We start from the raw sequence: 17,989 nt of genomic DNA, 5'->3' as shown, positions 1-17,989 counted from the left end.
TAACATAATAAAAATTATTATAAAAAAATAGAAGGCATCTCTGAGACCTAAAATAAGATGGAGTAGGAATTGGAAGAAGGGGGCCCATGAATGAAGAGCCTGATGGTGAAGGGTGGGGGCAAGGGCTGGCATCCAGGTTTTTGATGTGGACCTTCAGTCTCCCCCCAATATTTTTCACCCACAGACCTAGCATATCCTCCTGCTCATAATGAGAATAGTTCTGCTCCAATCAATCAAGATGAACCTCATGGACATCACCAAGATTTTCTCCCTCCTGCAGCCCGACAAGGAGGAGGAGGACACCGACATGGGGGAGAAGCAGGCTCTCAATCAAGCAGTATATGACAACGACTCCTATACCTTGGACCAGCTTTTGTGCCAGGAGCGTTACAAGCGTTTCATCAACAGTAGAAGTGGCTGGGGTGTTCCTGGGACACCCTTGCGCTTGGCTGCTTCTTATGGCCACCTCAGCTGTTTGCAGGTCCTCCTGGCACATGGTGCTGATGTTGACAGTTTGGATGTCAAGGCACAGACACCACTTTTTACTGCTGTCAGTCATGGCCATCTGGACTGTGTGCGTGTGCTTTTGGAAGCTGGTGCCTGTCCTGGTGGTAGCATCTACAACAACTGTTCTCCCGTACTCACAGCTGCCCGTGATGGTGCTGCTGCCATCCTTCAGGAACTCCTGGTCCATGGTGCAGAGGCCAATGTCAAGGCTAAACTACCAGTCTGGGCATCAAACATAACTTCATGTTCTGGCCCCCTCTATTTGGCTGCAGTCTATGGGCACCTTGACTGTTTTCGCCTGCTTTTGCTGCATGGGGCAGACCCTAACTACAACTGTACTGACCAGCACCTATTGGCTCGTGTCCCACAGCCCCGCACCCTCCTCGAAATCTGTCTCCACCATAATTGTGAACCAGAGTACATCCAACTGTTAATTGATTTTGGTGCTAACATCTACCTTCCATCTCTCTCCCTAGACCTGAACTTGCAAGATGATAAAGGCACTGCATTGCTGCTACAGGCCCGAGGTGAGTTTCAAGTAGCTCAGCTCCATGCACCCTCCAAGCCTATCCTTCTAGGATGAGTTGGAGAAACTACCACCTTCTTCCCTCTCCTAGGACCCCAGTGGAGAAGTTACAGATTCCTTATTAGGGAAGGGTTCACTAAGATAAGGTGGGGGGTAGTACTAGCAGCATTTCTGGTTCTGGCTCTGCTAATGACTGTTTTGTGTCCTTGAGCACGCCCTATCTAGGCCTCAGTGTGATCCTATTGGCACCATGCATTGAGGACAGAGTGGGGGGAATTTCTTAGAAGGGAGAAAGCAATTAGGGCTGCAGGAGCCAGGGCAGGGTGGATGCAGGCTTGGGTGGGAGAATTACACTAGGAATTGCTTCTTATGACCTGTTTCTCCTCACTGTAGCCACTCCACGGTCATTACTATCACAGGCCCGTTTAGTTATCCGCAGAGCTCTGGGCCAGGCCAGCCAACCACAAGCCATCGACCAACTGGATATTCCCCCTGTGTTGATTAGTTATCTCAAACACCAACTGTAATCTTGCAGCCTTACCAGAAACACACAATGCCTACAAAAACACCTGGGGATCCAGGTAGCTGGAGGAAACTACAGCTCCACCTATTCACCCAGAGCTGCTCTCCTATATTATCCTCCACAATATGATCCTCATCAAAATAAATCCTGGTGGCTGCTCTCTTGTATTATCCTCCACAATAAAATCCTCATCAAAATAAATCCTGGAGGCTTCTATGACTACTATATGTGTGGGGGTATGGGGGTTCACTGGGTAAAGGGGTTTGGTTGGCCAAGGGGAAGGATGGTAATTATCTGTCATTTGGCAGGCATAGGAGTCCTGGCCATTGAAAGAGGAAAAAAAAGTAACCCAATAGCTCCACCTCCTTCAAGATTCTCAAGAAAATTTAGAGCTGTGTTTTGCTTAGAAGCAAGGTCCTGAAGAATCCAAGAGGATGGAAGGGTAGCATCTGTTTGCCCAACCTTGTACCTCCATTCACTTCTCTGGCTGCTACAAGGCACCCTTTCTGGGGCTGTCACCCAACCCCCTATTCCTTTGAGTCAAGTAACTAAGGATCCTCCCATTCATTCACCTTGAATCATAGACTGCATTCCCACTAGTCCAGTTTATAGTCAAGATCTAACTGGGAAAAAAAACTACCAAATATTTATAGCAGAGAATTTAATGCAGATAGGAAATATGTTACATAGAGGATAGGTTGAGAAGACAAGCAGGACAGGAAGCTAACCCAGAGATTAGTTACAGCAGGATGCCAACACCATCCATACTCTGAAGAGTTGAGGGAGGAGTTATGGTCAGAGTTCAGGGACAGGGGTCACCTGATGGAAAGCAGAATCGTAGACTTGTCCACAAGTGCTTAGAACCGTAGAAGAAAGACACTGTACAAACTAGAAGAAAGAAATACCCTCCCCTTTTACTCATTGCTGCCCTTCAGTCTGCCTCCAATGTCAACTCTCATTGGGGAAAACTAGAAGTCAACTAATATGAGAGCTTGGGAAACACAGCCTACAGGGGTCAGCCCCCTTGCCGCATAGGGCAGAGCAAAGGAAGGTGAAGAAGGGAGGGACAGTGGGAAAAAGTGGTATGATCTGAGCCAGGAGCTGGGATCGCACAGTAGTAGAATTGGAAGTATATTGACATTGAGAGCCACAGAAGAGACACTGCAGAGAAACCACCAGAGACACAAAAGGCAGAGGCTAAACACGGTTTCTCCATTTTTTCTAATCTCTCACCCAGTGTCTCATTGAACCTAGCCAGATGATTGATGAGGGGACCTGGGAAATGCATCTTACAGTGGTCAGTACCCCCATGATGTGGAGAAGAGCAGGAGAAGGAGGCAAACGTGCTCTAAGCCAGCACAGATAACCACCCAAATTCATATCTAGCATTCTACAGTACCTTCTTGTATTTCTCCTGCATAGCTGTGGGTGGGGATGTCGGTAAACAGTGAAAGAGACACAAGATGAAGGAGTGGAGGAGGAGAGCCCAGATAACCTTTAGATGTTTAGAGCTTTTCCTAGGAGCTGCCTTGACAGTCCTTCTACATCATGATCTCCTATTATGAGGAAATGGAGGTAGGGAATAAGGTCTTGAGCTGACTTGCCTCTCCCCTCCTTATCTCCCCCACTCTCCCTAGCATCTAGTGCCTGAGAGACTTCAGGAAGGAAGGTAAGAAAATTGAACATCTATCTCCATAGTCCTATTCCACTCAGCTTCCAGACTTTCATTCCTGTTTTGAAGAGTAATGCAACCATTTATCTACAAGGAACAAAAGAACAGAAGGACTTAGCTATAAGCACAGAGAGGGGGTTTCAGGGAAGACAGCCCTAGCTCTGTTTTACCTTTCTTTCAATCTGGGCTCCTGAGGAATGAACTGTCCAGGACCCCATGCTTGGCTCTGTCCCCCATCTCCTTAGGGCCCTTGGGGATTTGGAGTCAACTTCAGCAGCTTCATCTGCTATAGGCCCCTGAGAAACTACACCCTTCAAATGGGGCCTGGCCAGGGTGGCCTCTCCTGTGGCATCTGGGACACAGATTCTCTGGCTGACCCATGAAAGCATGTAGATACTCTGGGTATTTTATTTTATTTTTTTATTTTTTTTAAAGATTTATTTATTTTTTTAAGAGAGTGGGGGGAGGGGTAGAGGGTGAAGGAGAATATCAAGCAGACTCTGTGCTGTGTGCAGAGCTGGACGTGGGGCTTGATCCCAGGACCCCGAGATCATGACCGGAGCTGAAATTAAGAGTCAGACACTTAACCGACTGTGCCACCTAGGCACCCCTGAAACTCTATACTTATTAAACAATAGTTCCCCATTCTCCCCTTCCATCCTCCTCTGGCAACCACCATTATACTTGCCATCTTTATAATTTTGACTAAATAACTCTGGGCATTTTAAAAGGAATTGCATTTGAGAAGGATGTAAGAGCATACCAAATTCTCTCCAGACTACCCCTAGCTGTTATTTTTCCAGTTACCTGTGTTGCTGGTGAGCAGAGACAATCTCATGGCTTGGTGCCTTAGTTTCTTCCCCTCCCCAGGCCTGACCATTCCCATTTGAACAATAGGCCAGGGGTTGGAATGGGTCATCTCAAATTCTGATGACAAATCTTCTGAGGCAACATTCACTAGGAGTCATGAGGAGGAGGAAGAGGCAGAGATGATGTGTCTATTCCTGAAGTGATATCCCCCCCCCTTGGCCTTTAGTTTCTTGTTGGCATTGGCCCCAGGTGATAACTCAGTCTCCCCACCACCACACTCCCACTTCCCCTGACTATAACCACCAGTTTCCAGGAAACCATATCTTAACCCTTTCAGGTGAGCTAGACCACTTCCTTCCCTCCTTCTCTCCCTCTCTCTCCCTGACTCCTCCTAACCTCCATTTCTTTCCCTCCTTGCCTCCCTCTCCCTCTTTTCCTCCCTTCCTTCCTGGCATTGTCATGAATCTGGGTCTGGCTCAGCTCTGCACATGCCACTGATCAGTTTGTGTTCTCTCCTGCAATGTGAAAATTCTTTTGCTTTATTCAGAAAGGTGGACCTTAAAGACTAGATCCAAAGTGCAAAATGGCCCACTGAACTTCAGACACCAGAGAGATCCCCCTCAGTTGCTAACAGGAAAAGTCTGATGGAAGAGGTTGTACTTGATCTTGGCGTTGAATGGTGGAAAAAGTTTTAATCAGTAGAGAGGGAAAAAAGGTATGAGAGGAGGGAACTCTGTGAGCAAAGACACAGAAGTAGGAAAAATGAGGCCAGTTGCTTGGCTAACCAGTTTAGTTTGGTTCAAGTTCAATGTATTTGAACAAGAGTTAGGCTGGGGACTATACTGGAGAGGGCCCTGAATATTCTGGTATTTTGAACTTAAAGATATCAATTTTTAGAATGGGGTATGCACAGTCATAGGAATGACTTGTTGAATATATGGAGAACATGTTTCCTGATTTCCCAGGGAAAATCTGGCATCATTATTTTTTAAATTGAGATATAATGACACACAACATTTTATTAGTTGCAGATGTACAACATTCCTTCAATATTGGTGTATATTATGGAATGATCACCACAATGTCTAGTTAACATCCATAACCATACATAGTTACAAAACATTTCCTTTTTTGTGTGTATGTGTGTCACAGATTTTATTAAAACTTTTTTCTTTTCTTTTTTTTAATGTTTTTTTATTATATTATGTTAGTCGCCATACAGCACATCCCTGGTTTCTGATGTAAAGTTCGATGATTCATTAGTTGCGCATAACACCCAGGGCACAATGCAATACGTGCCCTCCTTTACTACCCATCACCAGCCTATCCCATTCCCCCACCCCCCCTCTCCTCTGAAGCCCTCAGTTTGTTTCTCAGAGTCCATAGTCTCTCAGGATTCATTCCCCCTTCTGATTAACCCCCTTTCTATATCCCTTTATTCTCTACCGATCTTCCTAGTTCTTATGTTCCATAGATGAGAGAAACCATATGATAATTGTCTTTCTCTGCTTGACTTATTTCACTTAGCATTATTTCCTCCGGTGCCATCCATGTTGCAGCAAATGTTGAAAACTCATTCCTTCTGATAGCTGAGTAATATTCCATTGTATATATGGACCACAACTTCTTAATCCAGTCATCTGTTGAAGGGCATCTCGGCTCCTTCAACGATTTAGCTATTGTGGACAATGCTGCTATGAACATTGGTGTGCATATGGCCCTTCTCTTCACTACGTCTATATCTTGGGGGTAAACACCCAGTAGTGCAATGGCTGGGTCATAGGGTAGCTCAATTTTTAACTTTTTAAGGGACCTCCACACTGTTTTCCAGAGTGGCTGGACCAACTTGCATTCCCACCAACAATGTAGGAGGGTTCCCCTTTCTCCACATCCTCTCCAACAATTGTTGTTTCTTGCCTTGTCTATTTTTGCCATTCTAACTGGCATAAGGTGGTATCTCAGTGTGGTTTGGATTTGAATTTCCCTGATGGCTATTGATTTTGAACATTTTTTCATGTGTCTGTTAGCCATTTGTATGTCTTCATTGGAAAAGTGTCTGTTCATATCTTTTGCCCATTTTTTTATTTGTTTATTTGTTTCTCGTGTATTGAGTTTGAGAAGTTCTTTGTAGATCTTGGATACCAGTCTTTTATCTGTAGTGTCATTTGCAAATATATTCTCCCATTCCATAGGCTGCCTCTTAGTTTTTTTTAATGTTTCCTTGGCTGTGCAGAAGCTTTTTATCTTGATGAAGTCCCATAAGTTCATTTTATCTTTTGTTTCTCTTGCCTTTGGAGATGTGTCACGAAAAAGTTTGCTTTGGCCGATGTCGTAGAGGTTGTTGCCTATGTTCTCCTCTGGGATTCTGATGGATTCCTGTCTCACATCGAGGTCTTTCATCCATTTGGAGTTTATCTTTGTGTGTGGTGTGAGAGAGTGGTCAAGATTCATTCTTTTGCATGTAGCTGTCCAATTTTCCCAGCACCATTTATTGAAGAGACTGTCTTTTTTCCACCAGATGTTTTTTCCTGCTTTATCAAAGATTAGTTGCCCAAAGAGCTGAAGGTCTATTTCTGGGTCCTCTATTCTGTTCCATTGGTCTATGTGTCTGTTTTTGTGCCAGTACCATGTTGTCTTTGTGACCACAGCTTTGTAGTACAGCTCGAAATCCTCCATTGCGATGCCGCCAGCTTTTCTTGTGATAAGAACTTCTAAGATCTACTCTCTTAGCAACGTCCTAATATGCAATACAGTATTATTAACTATAGTCACTATGCTGTACATTATATCCCCCATGAATTATTTATTTTATAAATGGAAGTTTGTACCTTTTGATTGTTTCACCCATTTCAACCAAGCCCTACCTCCCATTTCTGGCAATGACCAATCTTTCTTCTGTACCTAAGCTCATTTAAAAAAATTTCTACATATAAGGGAGATCATATGATATTTGTCTTTTTGTGTCTGACTTATTTTACTGAGCATAATGCCTTCAAGGTCCAACCATGTTACTGCAAATAACAAGATTTCATTCTTCTTTATACCTGAATTCAGATATATATATATATATATATATATATATATATATATATATATATATATCACATTTTCTTTATTCAGCCATCAATAGACACTTAGGTTGCTTCCATGTCTTGACTATTGTAAATAATGCTGCAGTGAACATGGGGGTGCATATATCTTCTGAAGTTTGTGTTTTCTTTTTCTTTAGATTCTCAGAATTGCAATTTATGGATCATATGCAGTTGTATTTTTAATTTTTTGAGGAAATTCCATACCATTTTACATAGTGGCTACAGCAATTTACTCACCAACAGTGCACAAGTGTTCCCTTTTCTCTATGTCTTTACCAACACTTGTTATTTCTTCCGTTTTTGATAATATCCCTTCTAACTAGCTGTGAGGTGATATCTCATTTTGTTTTTTTCTAATTTATTTTTTAATAATAATTTTTATTATGTTATATTAGTCACCTAACAGTATATCCTTCGTTTTTGATGTAGTGTTCCATGATTCTTTATTTGCATATAACACCCAGTGCACCATTCAATATGTGCCCTCCTTAATACCCATCACCGGCCTATCCCCATCCCCCACCCCCTCCCCTCTGAAGCCCTCAGTTTGTTCCCCAGAGTCCACACTCTCTCATGGTTCATTCCCTTTTCTGTTTACCCCCTTCATTCTTCCCTTCCTTCTCCTACAGATCTTCCTGCTATTTCTTATGTTCCATAAATGAGTGAAACCATATGATAATTTTCTTTCTCTGTTTTTTTTTTCTATTTTAAATTCAATTAGCCAAGGTATAATTTGATTTTGATTTTGATTTCCCTGATGATTAATGATGTTGAGCACCTTTCCATGTACCTGTCGGCCATCTGTATGTTTTCTTTGAAAAAAATGTCTATTCAGACCCTCTGCCCATTTTTTAAATTTTAATTCAATTAGCCAATGTTTAGTACATCGTTAGTTTTTTTTAATAAAATGTTCAATGATTATTAGTTGCATCTAACACCCAGTGCTCATCACATGACGTGCCCTCCTTAATGCCCATCACTGAGTTACCCCATTCCCCCACCCACCTCCTTTTCTGCAGCCCTCAGTTTGTTTCCCAGAGTCAAGAGTCTCATATGGGAAGGGAGGGAAAACTCAAGGGGAAGAAATAAGAGAGGGAGACAAACCATATGAGACTCTGCCCATTTTGTAATGATTGTTTTGTTTTTTTGCTATTGAGTTGTATGACTTCTTTATGTATTTTGTATATATTTTGTATATATATATCAGTTATATGACTTACAAATATTTTCTCCTATTCAGTAGGCTGACTTTTCATTTTGTTGATGTCTTCCTTTTCTGTGCAGAAGCTTTTTTGTTTGCTGAAGTCCTATTTATTTATTTATTTATTTATTTATTTATTTATTGTTGACTTTGCTTTTGGTGTCAAATCCAAAAGAGTCATTGCCAAGACTTATGTCAAGGAGCTTACTGCCCATGTTTTCCTCTAGGATTTTTATGGTTTTAGGTCTGATATTCAAGTTTTTAATCCATATTGCATTAATTTTTGTGTGTAATGTAAGATAGTGGTCTAGTTTCACTCTTTTGTATGTGGCTGTCCAGTTTTCCCAACACCATTTATTAAAGAAACTGTCCTTTCCCCATTATATAACTTGGTTCCTTTGTCATAAATTAATTGACCATATATTCCTGGATTTGTCTGGCAGCATTAATGTAACCATCCCCTTATAAGTGCAGAGCATTTGACTGCTTACATATTATTTGTGTACTCATCACTTCATTTACTTCTAGAATAGTTCCTGAGCTACCTGGGGACATCCTGCTCTTCCATAGTCAAGCAATCTGCTTGACCAAGATGCAAGATGAATGACCATCTGCTTCATCCTGGCACCTTCTAAGCTCTGTCCATCTATAGTCACAGAAGATATTAGCTTCCAGACACTAGTCTATTTGATAGCTCCTACTTTGTCAGTTTCCTCCTAGCACAGGCTGCCTCCTAGAAAAGCAGAGACTAGACTGATGGCAGGGTCTGGTCACCTGCAGTTCCTTCACCTCCTTGACTCTTACAACACCATATAACCTCCATTTTACCCCTACTGCCTTAGCCTCACCTGGAAATGCAGGTCCTCATTTCATCAGAACTGCCTGCTTTTCCAGAAGTGACATTCCTGGAACAGTATGGTTTGACCCCAGAGATTCACCCATTCTTTCACTCAATAAAGATTTATTGAGACCTAATATGTGCCAGGCCCTGAGTTTCAGGTACCACACGATTTCCTACTTTCTCTCCATTTGCCCCTCTCCCCTGTCTTCATGTCCTTCCCTGTCCATCTTTGATTTTGTGTTCATTCAACCACTTCAATCTCTCACCCAGTACCAAACTAACTTTGGATCAAGCCATCATCCTATCCTAGCCTGGGCTGATGAATACCACAGAAGAAATAAAAAGTAATCATCATAGAAATCTAAAGAGTTAATATACATTGAACACTTACTATGTGCCAAGCAATGTGCTCAGCAATTGCTAAGCATGGATTAACTCATTTAATTCAATGACCTTATTTTACTCATGTCCACTTTATAGATGAAGAAACCAAGGCATAGTAAATAACTTGCTCAAGTTTACACAGATAGGAAGCAGGATCTCATGAAACTGAATGAGATCACAATACATTCCTGGATGACAAGTCAGCTAGGCCTTTATCAACTTGCCCATTCTCTGCTGTAACTATTTCAAATCTTGTCCAATATTAACAAGCTTCCTTGAACCTACTGCTTTTTCTCTTACTTTGGGGACTTTATCTCCCACTTCCTAGGGCACCTAGAGGTCATTAGGCATGACATCTTCAACTTATCATTACAATAAACTCTACTGCATTCACCCATCCTTCCCTCTTATCTTAGTCCCTCCTCCCCATCGAGGCCAACTCATTTCTAGGGGCTTCTGGATCCCATCCCCCACCTCTATCCAGGGCCTCCCACCCATCAATTATCCTGTCTCTTGTATCTTGAACTTGATTGATTTTTCCCCTAATCATATAAGTAAACTCACATCCTTCCATCTTGTAAAAACAAATCTGAATCCAGTGTTCCCTTTAGCCACCATCTCAATAGAAGCCAAACTTCCAGAACAAGAAGGCTATATGCATCCTCCCTTTCCTTGCAGACCATTCTCTTAACACTCCACTGTAGTCTGGTGTACACCCTCACCCTTGCTCCACAATGGCCTTGCCCACAACATCAGTGACTTTCCAGATAAATATTCAAGGTCATCTTTTCTACCTTTATCTTGCTGGATTTCTGTACAGCATCTGACACATACACTCAGTAATACCATTTTTATAAAATCCCCATGTCTTCCTTGGCTTCTGAGAGACACAGCTCTCCTGGCTCTGGTCTCAGTTTGTCAATCCCACCCTCTCAAGGCTTTGTGGGCTCCTGTTTCTTACTCCTCTCCTTCTCTTACACCCTTCATCTAAGGTGCCATCACCAAGTCTAGTCTGTTCTATATTCCAAATACATCCAAAATTTAACCACTTATCATTTCACTGCCTCCACCCTGGTCTGAGCCACCATTGCCTCTCACCTACATCACTGTAGGAGCTTCCTTCTTCACCTTACCACTTCCTCCCTTGCTGTTACAGCTCTTTAAACATTTCACTAAGACCATGCCACTCCTCAGCTCAAAATCCTGAAAAGTCTAAAGTCTTTAAAATGACTCATAAATCCATAACCATCTGTTTCCCAGGTGCTTTCTGACCCCCTCTCCTACCACTTTCCCCCACACTTACTCTGTTTTAGCTGCATTGGTTTCCTTGTTCCTCTAATATTACAGTTATGTTCTAACCTCAGGGTCTTTTTACTTGCTGTTCCTTTTGCCTGGAATGCTCTTTCTCTAGATATTCTTACAGTTTGCTCCCTCAGTTTCCTCAGATCTTTGCTTGAATATCACCTTTTTGGTAAGGCCTATCCCAACTGCCCTTTTTAAACTAGCATCCTCCCACAAATACTTCCTGTACTTCTTTCTTGCTCTATTTTTCTCCATAACATTTATTGCCATCTGATATACTAAATATTTTACTTACACACTTTGCTCATTGTCAGCCTTCATCTCCTTATTATGATGGGAAACAGAAAATTAAAAATTGACAATAACTTTCATTCCTTTTATTCTTTTTTAAAGTTAATTTTGTATTAAAATATAATTAGCATACAGTGTTATATTAGTTTCAAGTGTACAATATAATGATTCAACAATTCTATACATTACTCAGTGCTCATTGTGTAAATGTACTCTTAAAACATGGATGGACCTACAGAGTATTATGCTAAGTAAAAAAAGTCAGACAAAGACAAATACCATAAGATTTCACTTCTATATAAAATCTAAAAAAAACAAAACACATGAATAAACACAAAACAGAAACAGACTCATAAATATAGAGAAAAACTTGTGGTTTCCAGAGGGTGGAGGGTTAGGGGATGAGAGAAATAGGTGAAGGAGATTAAGAGGTACAAAATTCCATTTATAAAATAATTAAGTCATGGGGATGACTTACAGAATAAGGAATATAGTCAATAATATTGTAATAATTTTGTATGGTGACAGATAGTAACTAGATTTACCATCATGATCATTTATTGTGATGATCGTGTATATAAATGTCAAATTCTTATGTTGTGCACTTGAAATTAATGTAATATTGTATGTCAACTATATTTCAATTAGAAAAAAGAAAAAAATGATTTTTTTATTATGTTGTTAGTCACCATAATGTAGATCGTTAGTTTCTGATATGGTGTTCAATGATTCATTATTTGGGTTTCCTATTAATAAACTGCCTGCATCAGAGCTTAGCCATTTTCCCTACTGAAAAAAAATTTTTTGAAAACTGACAAAAATAAACAACAATAAAAATTCATATGCCAAGAGGTGACATGTTATATTTTTTAATTTTAATTTTTAATTAATTTCTTTTTTAAATTTCTTTCTTTCTTTCTTTCTTTCTTTCTTTCTTTCTTTCTTTCTTTCTTTCTTTCTTTCTTTCTTTCTTTCTCTAGTGTTCCATGATTCATTGTGTATAATACCCAATGCTCCTCCCAATACATGCACTCCTTAATACCCATCACTGGGATGACCCATCCCCCCACACCCCTCCCCTCTGAAACCCTCAGTTTGTTTCCCAGAGTCCATAGTCTCTCATGGTTCATCTCCCTCTCTCATTTCCATCCTTTCATTTTTCCCTTCCTTTTCCTAATGTCCTCATGCTATTCCTTATATTCCACATATAAGTGAAACCATATGATAATTGTCCTTCTCTGCTTGACTTACTTCCCTTAGCATAATCCCCTCCAGTTTATCCACGTCGTTAATGGTGGATATTCTTCCTTTCTGATAGCTAAGTAATATTTAATTGTGTATATGAACCATATCTTCTTTATCCATTCATCTGCTGAAAGGCATCTTGGCTCCTTCCATGGTTTGGCTATTGTGGACAATGCTGCTATGAACACTGGAGTGCATATGGCCCTTCTCTCCACTCACATCTGTATCTTTGGGGTAAATACCCAATAGTGCAATTGCTGCAGTAGCTCTATTTTTAACTTTTTGAGGGACCTCCACACTGTTTTCCAGAGTGGCTGTACCAACTTGCATTCCCACCAACAGTGTAAGAGTGTCTCCTTTTTCCACCTCCTCTCCAATATTTGTTGTTTCTTGCCCTGTTAATTTTAGCCATTCTAACTGGTGCAAGGTGGTATCTCAATGTGGTTTTGTTTTGAATTTCCCTGATGGCTAATGATGTTGAACATTTTTTCATGTGTCTGTTAGCCATTCATACATCTTCTCAAATGAAGCTTAAGCCAAGCAGGAGAAGAGAAATAATTAAGATGAGAGCAGAGATCAATGAATTAGAAACCAGAAATACAGTAGAGCAGATCAATGAAACTAGAATCTGGTTCTTTGAAGGAATTAATAAGATTGATAAACCACTGGCCAGACTTATCCAAAAGAAAAGAGAAAGGATCCAAATTATTAAAACTATGAATGAAAGGGGAGAAATCATGACTAACACCAAGAAATGGAAATAATTATTAGAAATTATTATCAACAACTCTATGACAATAAATTAAGCAACCTGGAAGAAATGGACGCTTTCATGGGAACCTATAAACTACCAAGACAGAAACAGGAAGAAATTGACAATCTGAATAGACCAACAACCAGTGCTGAAATTGAAGCAATGGTCAAAAATCTCCCAAAAAACAAGAGTCCAGGGCCTGATGGATTCCCTGGGGAATTCTACCAAACATTCAAAGAAGAAATAATATCTAATCTCCTGAAGCTGTTTCAAAAAATAGAAACAGAAGGAAAACTTCCAAACTCATTCTATGAGGTCAGCATTACCTTTTTTTAAAATATTTTTTATTATATTATGTTAGTCACCATACAGTACATCCCTGGTTTTTGATGTAAAGTTCCATGATTCATTAGTTGCACATAACACCCAGTGCACCATGCAATACGTGCCCTCCTTACCACCCATCGCCAACCTATCCCATTCCTCCAGCCCCCTCCCGTCTCAAGCCCGCAGTTTGTTTCTCAGAGTCCACAGTCTCTCATGCTTCATTCCCCCTTCTGATTACTCCCCCTTTCTTTATCCCTTTCTTCTCCTACCGATCTTCCTAGTTCTTATGTTCCATAGATGAGAGAAACCATATGATAATTGTCTTTCTCTGCTTGACTTACCTTGATCCCAAAACCAGGCAAAGACCCCATCAAAAAGAATTACAGAACAATATGCCAGATGAATATGGATGCCAACATTCTCAACAATATCTTAGCTGATAGGATCCAACAGTACATTAAAAGGATTATCCATCACAAGCAGGTGGAATCACAACCTGGGGTGCAAGGGTGGTTCAACATTCACAAATCAATCAATGTGATAGAACACATTAATAAGAGAAGAGACAAGAACCATATAATCCTTTCAGTTGATGTAGAAAAAGCATTTGACAAAATACAGCATCCTTTCCTGATTAAAACCCTTCAGAGCGTAGAGATAGAGAGTACATTCTTCAATTTCATAAAAACCATCTATGAAAAGCCCACAGCGAATATCATTCTCAATGGGGAACAGCTTCGAGACTTCCCCTTAAGATCAGGAACACAACAAGGATGCCCACTCTCACCACTATAGTTCAACATAGTACTAGAATTCCTAGCATCAGCAATCAGATAACAAAAAGAAATAAAAGGTATTCAAATTGGCAAAGAAAAAGTCAAACTCTCTCTCTTTGCAGATGACATGATCCTTTATGTGGAAAACCAAAAAGATTCCACCCCCAAATTACTAGAACTCATACTGCAATTCAGTAATGTGGCAGGATACAAAATCAGTGCACAGAAATCAGTTGCTTTCATATACACTAAGAATGTAACTGTAGGACGAGAAATTAGGGAATCAATTCCATGTACAATAGCACCAAAACCCATAAGATACCTTGGAATAAACCTAACCAAAGAGGTAAAAGATCTATACTCTAGAAACTACACAACACTTACGAAAGAAATTGGGGAAGATGCAAAGATATGGAAAAACATTCCTTGCTCATGGATTGGAAGAATAAACATAGTTAAAATGTCTATGCTGCCCAGAGCAATCTATACTTTCAACACCGTCCTGATCAAAATACCAATGGCATTTTTGAAAGGGCTTGAACAAACAATCCTAAGCTCTTTATGGAACCAGAAAAGACCCCGAATCACCAAGGAAATGTTGACAAGGAAAAACAAAGCTGGGGCCATCACGTTGTCTGAATTCAAGCTATATTACAAAGCTGTGATCACCAAGACAGCATGGTATTGGCACAAAAACAGACACATAGATCAGTGGAACAGAATAGAGAGCCCAGATATGGACCCTCAACTTTACGGTCAACTAACCTTGGACAAATCAGGAAAAAATATCTAATGGAAAAAAGACTGATGTATGTTACGGGTAAGAAAAAAGGCCAATTGAGGGCTTGGAGAGTGAAGAGGGTAGAAATGCGGATCGCTTTTTTTGTGTGTGTGTGTGTGTGTGTGTGTGTGTGTCAGTGCTTTTTTATATTTTAAGTGTCCAGGGAAGGTCTCACTAAAAAGGTGTCATTTGAGCAGACATCTGAAGTAAATGAGACACAGACCATGTCAGTATTCAGAGGAAAAACACTGTAGGCAGAGGGAACAGCAAGTACAACGCCCTGGAAGTGGGATTTCAGACAAGTCAAACTTACAATGTCCTTAACAGAATCATTGCATTTTCTGACTTACTTCACTTAGCATAATACACTGTAGTTCCATCCACATTGTTGCATTTTTCTTAATCCTGTTCCAATATTTCTCAGTTCAGTGGATCACAACACCATCTATTTACTTGCCTAAGTCAGAAACTGCAGGGCATTGGCCTCATAGGTTATATGCCTCCTCCACTACACTGGCGGCCATAAGGCCAGAATCTGTGGGTAGTTCACCATTATGGGTGTGGCACCAAATACAGAGCCTGACACAACGGTGCTCAGAGAGTGGCAACATCACTCTGGTGGGTGCTGGCAACTAAGCTTAATATTAGACCTGAAGATGCCTCATTTTACTATGTTCAACAAACATATGGTGAGCATTAAGTTTGTGCTAAACTCTCTGTTGGGTGTAAGGATACAAAGATGTCCAGAGATCCTCTGCCCTGGGAAACATGGTCTGGCTCTGTACAATCAAAAGAAACTTGTGAGGGCATCTACATGGCTCAGTTGGTTGGGCGTCTGCTTTTGACTCAGGTCATAATCTCGGTGTCCTGGGATAGGGCCCTGTGTTGGGTTCCCTGCTCAGTGTGGAGTCTGCATCTCCCTCTCCCTCTGCCCCTCCCTCCCCTGCTCACAAGTGCACACGCTCTCTCTCTCTCTCAAATAAATAAAATTTAAAAAAAGAAACTTGTGTATAAGAAGTCATAAACTCATGTGTGTTTACATCAAAAATGGTTTCAAAGTCATAAGTTCTATAACTGCAGATCTGTACATTGGATCAGGAGACTAACAATAATAATAATAGCAGAATTAGATAGCATTTATTGAGGTCTTCGGGTGTATCAGGCTCTGTGTTAAATACTCATATGAAATACTTAATTCTTACCCCAGTTCTGTGACGTGGGTACTATTATTATTCCCATTTTGCAGAAGAGAAAAGTGAGACACAGAGAAGTGGAATAACTTGCTCAGGTCACACCACTCCTAAGTGATGGGGCCAACGTCCCAGCTCAGGCAGTCTGGTAGCAAAGTCACTACACTATGCTGCTTGCTTTCCTGAGAAAGACAAACTTAGCTAGCTGAGCCTCAGTCTTTTAGCCAGAAAGTCATGTTCTTATACACTTTGGCCCCACACCTATCTTTTTCAGCCCTAATTTTAGTTCTTTCTCTCCCCTTATACAAATACTTTCTCTCGCCCTATACCAATATACACCAGCCCCAGGTGTCCAGAATCCTGGCCCTTGCCCAACCCACTACACCCTCTCACACTGATGGGCTTTGGATCAGACAGGAATCCTTTCCCTACTTTTCTGACTCGACATAATCATCAGGGTCATCCTTCCAGTGAACTTTTCTCTGATGCCCCTCCCCACCCTGAGGAAAAGGAAGCTCTTCATCTACAATGCTCCAGATGACTTTTGCCAGACTTCTAGTCTTTCAGCTCCTTTCAGAACTCCACTGGGTGCCCATACTCCTAGAATGTTACCACTGTACCTGCTCTTCCCAATACCTATCACCAGGCCTGGCATAGAGGAGGTACCCATGGAACATTTAGTAAAGAAAGAAGAAACACTGTGTTCATGTGGACCAGTCTGTCTACCTGAGTTTATGGAATTGCCTCCATACAGCCTGCACATCTGTTCTCATAAGCTTTTCACTGCAGCCACATGACACCAAGCAGCAGAGGTATTATCTCCATTTTGTAGGTGAAGAAACCTAAGACTTAAGAAAGTATTCTTGCTCTCCCATGACTAGCCCCTATAGTGATCAAACAGGTTGACCATGTGTCAGTCAGCATATGGAAGTGGGGCCTCAAGGGCTCCCTCTTTGAGAAGGCATTTTGAGGTACAAGTTTATGCCTACACTTGGTCTTTCCATACACTGTCCCTGGAGAAGAGTGGACCATACAAATCAGGATCTGTGTAACCCCACCACCACCCTTTCCTCCTTAACGCACATATACACAATGTCATCCCAAGACTTAGAAATATCAGGACCAAGAAGAAGGGCACACAGCTGGGAGACCTCTTTAGCATGTCAAAGACTACTTTTGTTTTTCTAAAACCCTATATCTTTTGGATCCAGCCCAATGTTCAATATCTGTCCATCCCAAGGCTAACTGGTATGACTGAATGTTTGGCAGCTGGGAAGAGGACATGGAGGACTAGCTCCTGTGACGGGAGTAGCACCGTGGTACCTCCTTGCCTCACAATTATTTCAAGCCCACCACTTGACTGCTTTGCACAGTTCCTCTCTCCCTATTCCCACAGTGGATACTGCCCTGGCCCTCTTTTTCCCTGGGCTCCAGATTTGGAAACTGTCTTCTTCAAATTGTAGTATTTGGCCTAGTTCAGAGAATCAGGGTTCTAGGTGAAACATGAACAAATGGCAGGCCACCAGAGGCACAAGGCAGTTGCAGAAGCTTATGGAGGAGGTGCTGGAAAAAAGACACCTCCAAATCAGGTCCAACAAATGAGAATCAGGACTTTGTAAAGCAGGAAAGCACAGCTCCAGGGAAATATTATAGTTCAGCCACCCCAATGGGGAAACTAAGGCTAGGGAGGAGAAGGTATTTGCCCAACAAAGTCACACAATGAGCCAGTGGCTCCCTACTCCCTGCCATTTATCTAGACCCAGGACC

General features: G+C 41.3%; 1 protein-coding gene across 6 annotated transcripts in view; it reads left to right on the top strand.

Annotated features, from left to right (window-relative positions):
• Positions 1-11,998, top strand: part of ASB12 (ankyrin repeat and SOCS box containing 12) — a 28,990-nt gene extending 16,992 nt beyond the window's left edge. For 2 of the 6 annotated variants that reach the window (XM_048213765.2, XM_044380713.3), the window contains 3 exons: positions 185-1,034; positions 3,194-3,225; positions 8,860-11,998. In XM_048213765.2, the coding sequence (XP_048069722.1) occupies positions 209-1,034; positions 3,194-3,207 (840 nt within the window). In that variant the 5' untranslated portion in view covers positions 185-208 and the 3' untranslated portion in view covers positions 3,208-3,225; positions 8,860-11,998. Of the gene's footprint in view, positions 1-184; positions 1,035-1,426; positions 1,758-3,193; positions 3,226-8,859 lie in introns of those variants that run through there. The other 4 variants (XM_048213764.2, XM_044380714.3, XM_048213763.2 and 1 more) reach the window with 2 other exon arrangements.
• The last annotated feature ends 5,991 nt before the right edge of the window (positions 11,999-17,989 follow it).

The sequence above is a fragment of the Ursus arctos genome, chromosome X (genome assembly GCF_023065955.2).
Source record: "Ursus arctos isolate Adak ecotype North America chromosome X, UrsArc2.0, whole genome shotgun sequence".
In the NCBI taxonomy this organism is placed as follows: domain Eukaryota; kingdom Metazoa; phylum Chordata; class Mammalia; order Carnivora; family Ursidae; genus Ursus; species Ursus arctos.
This window is presented reverse-complemented; position numbering and strand designations above follow the sequence as displayed.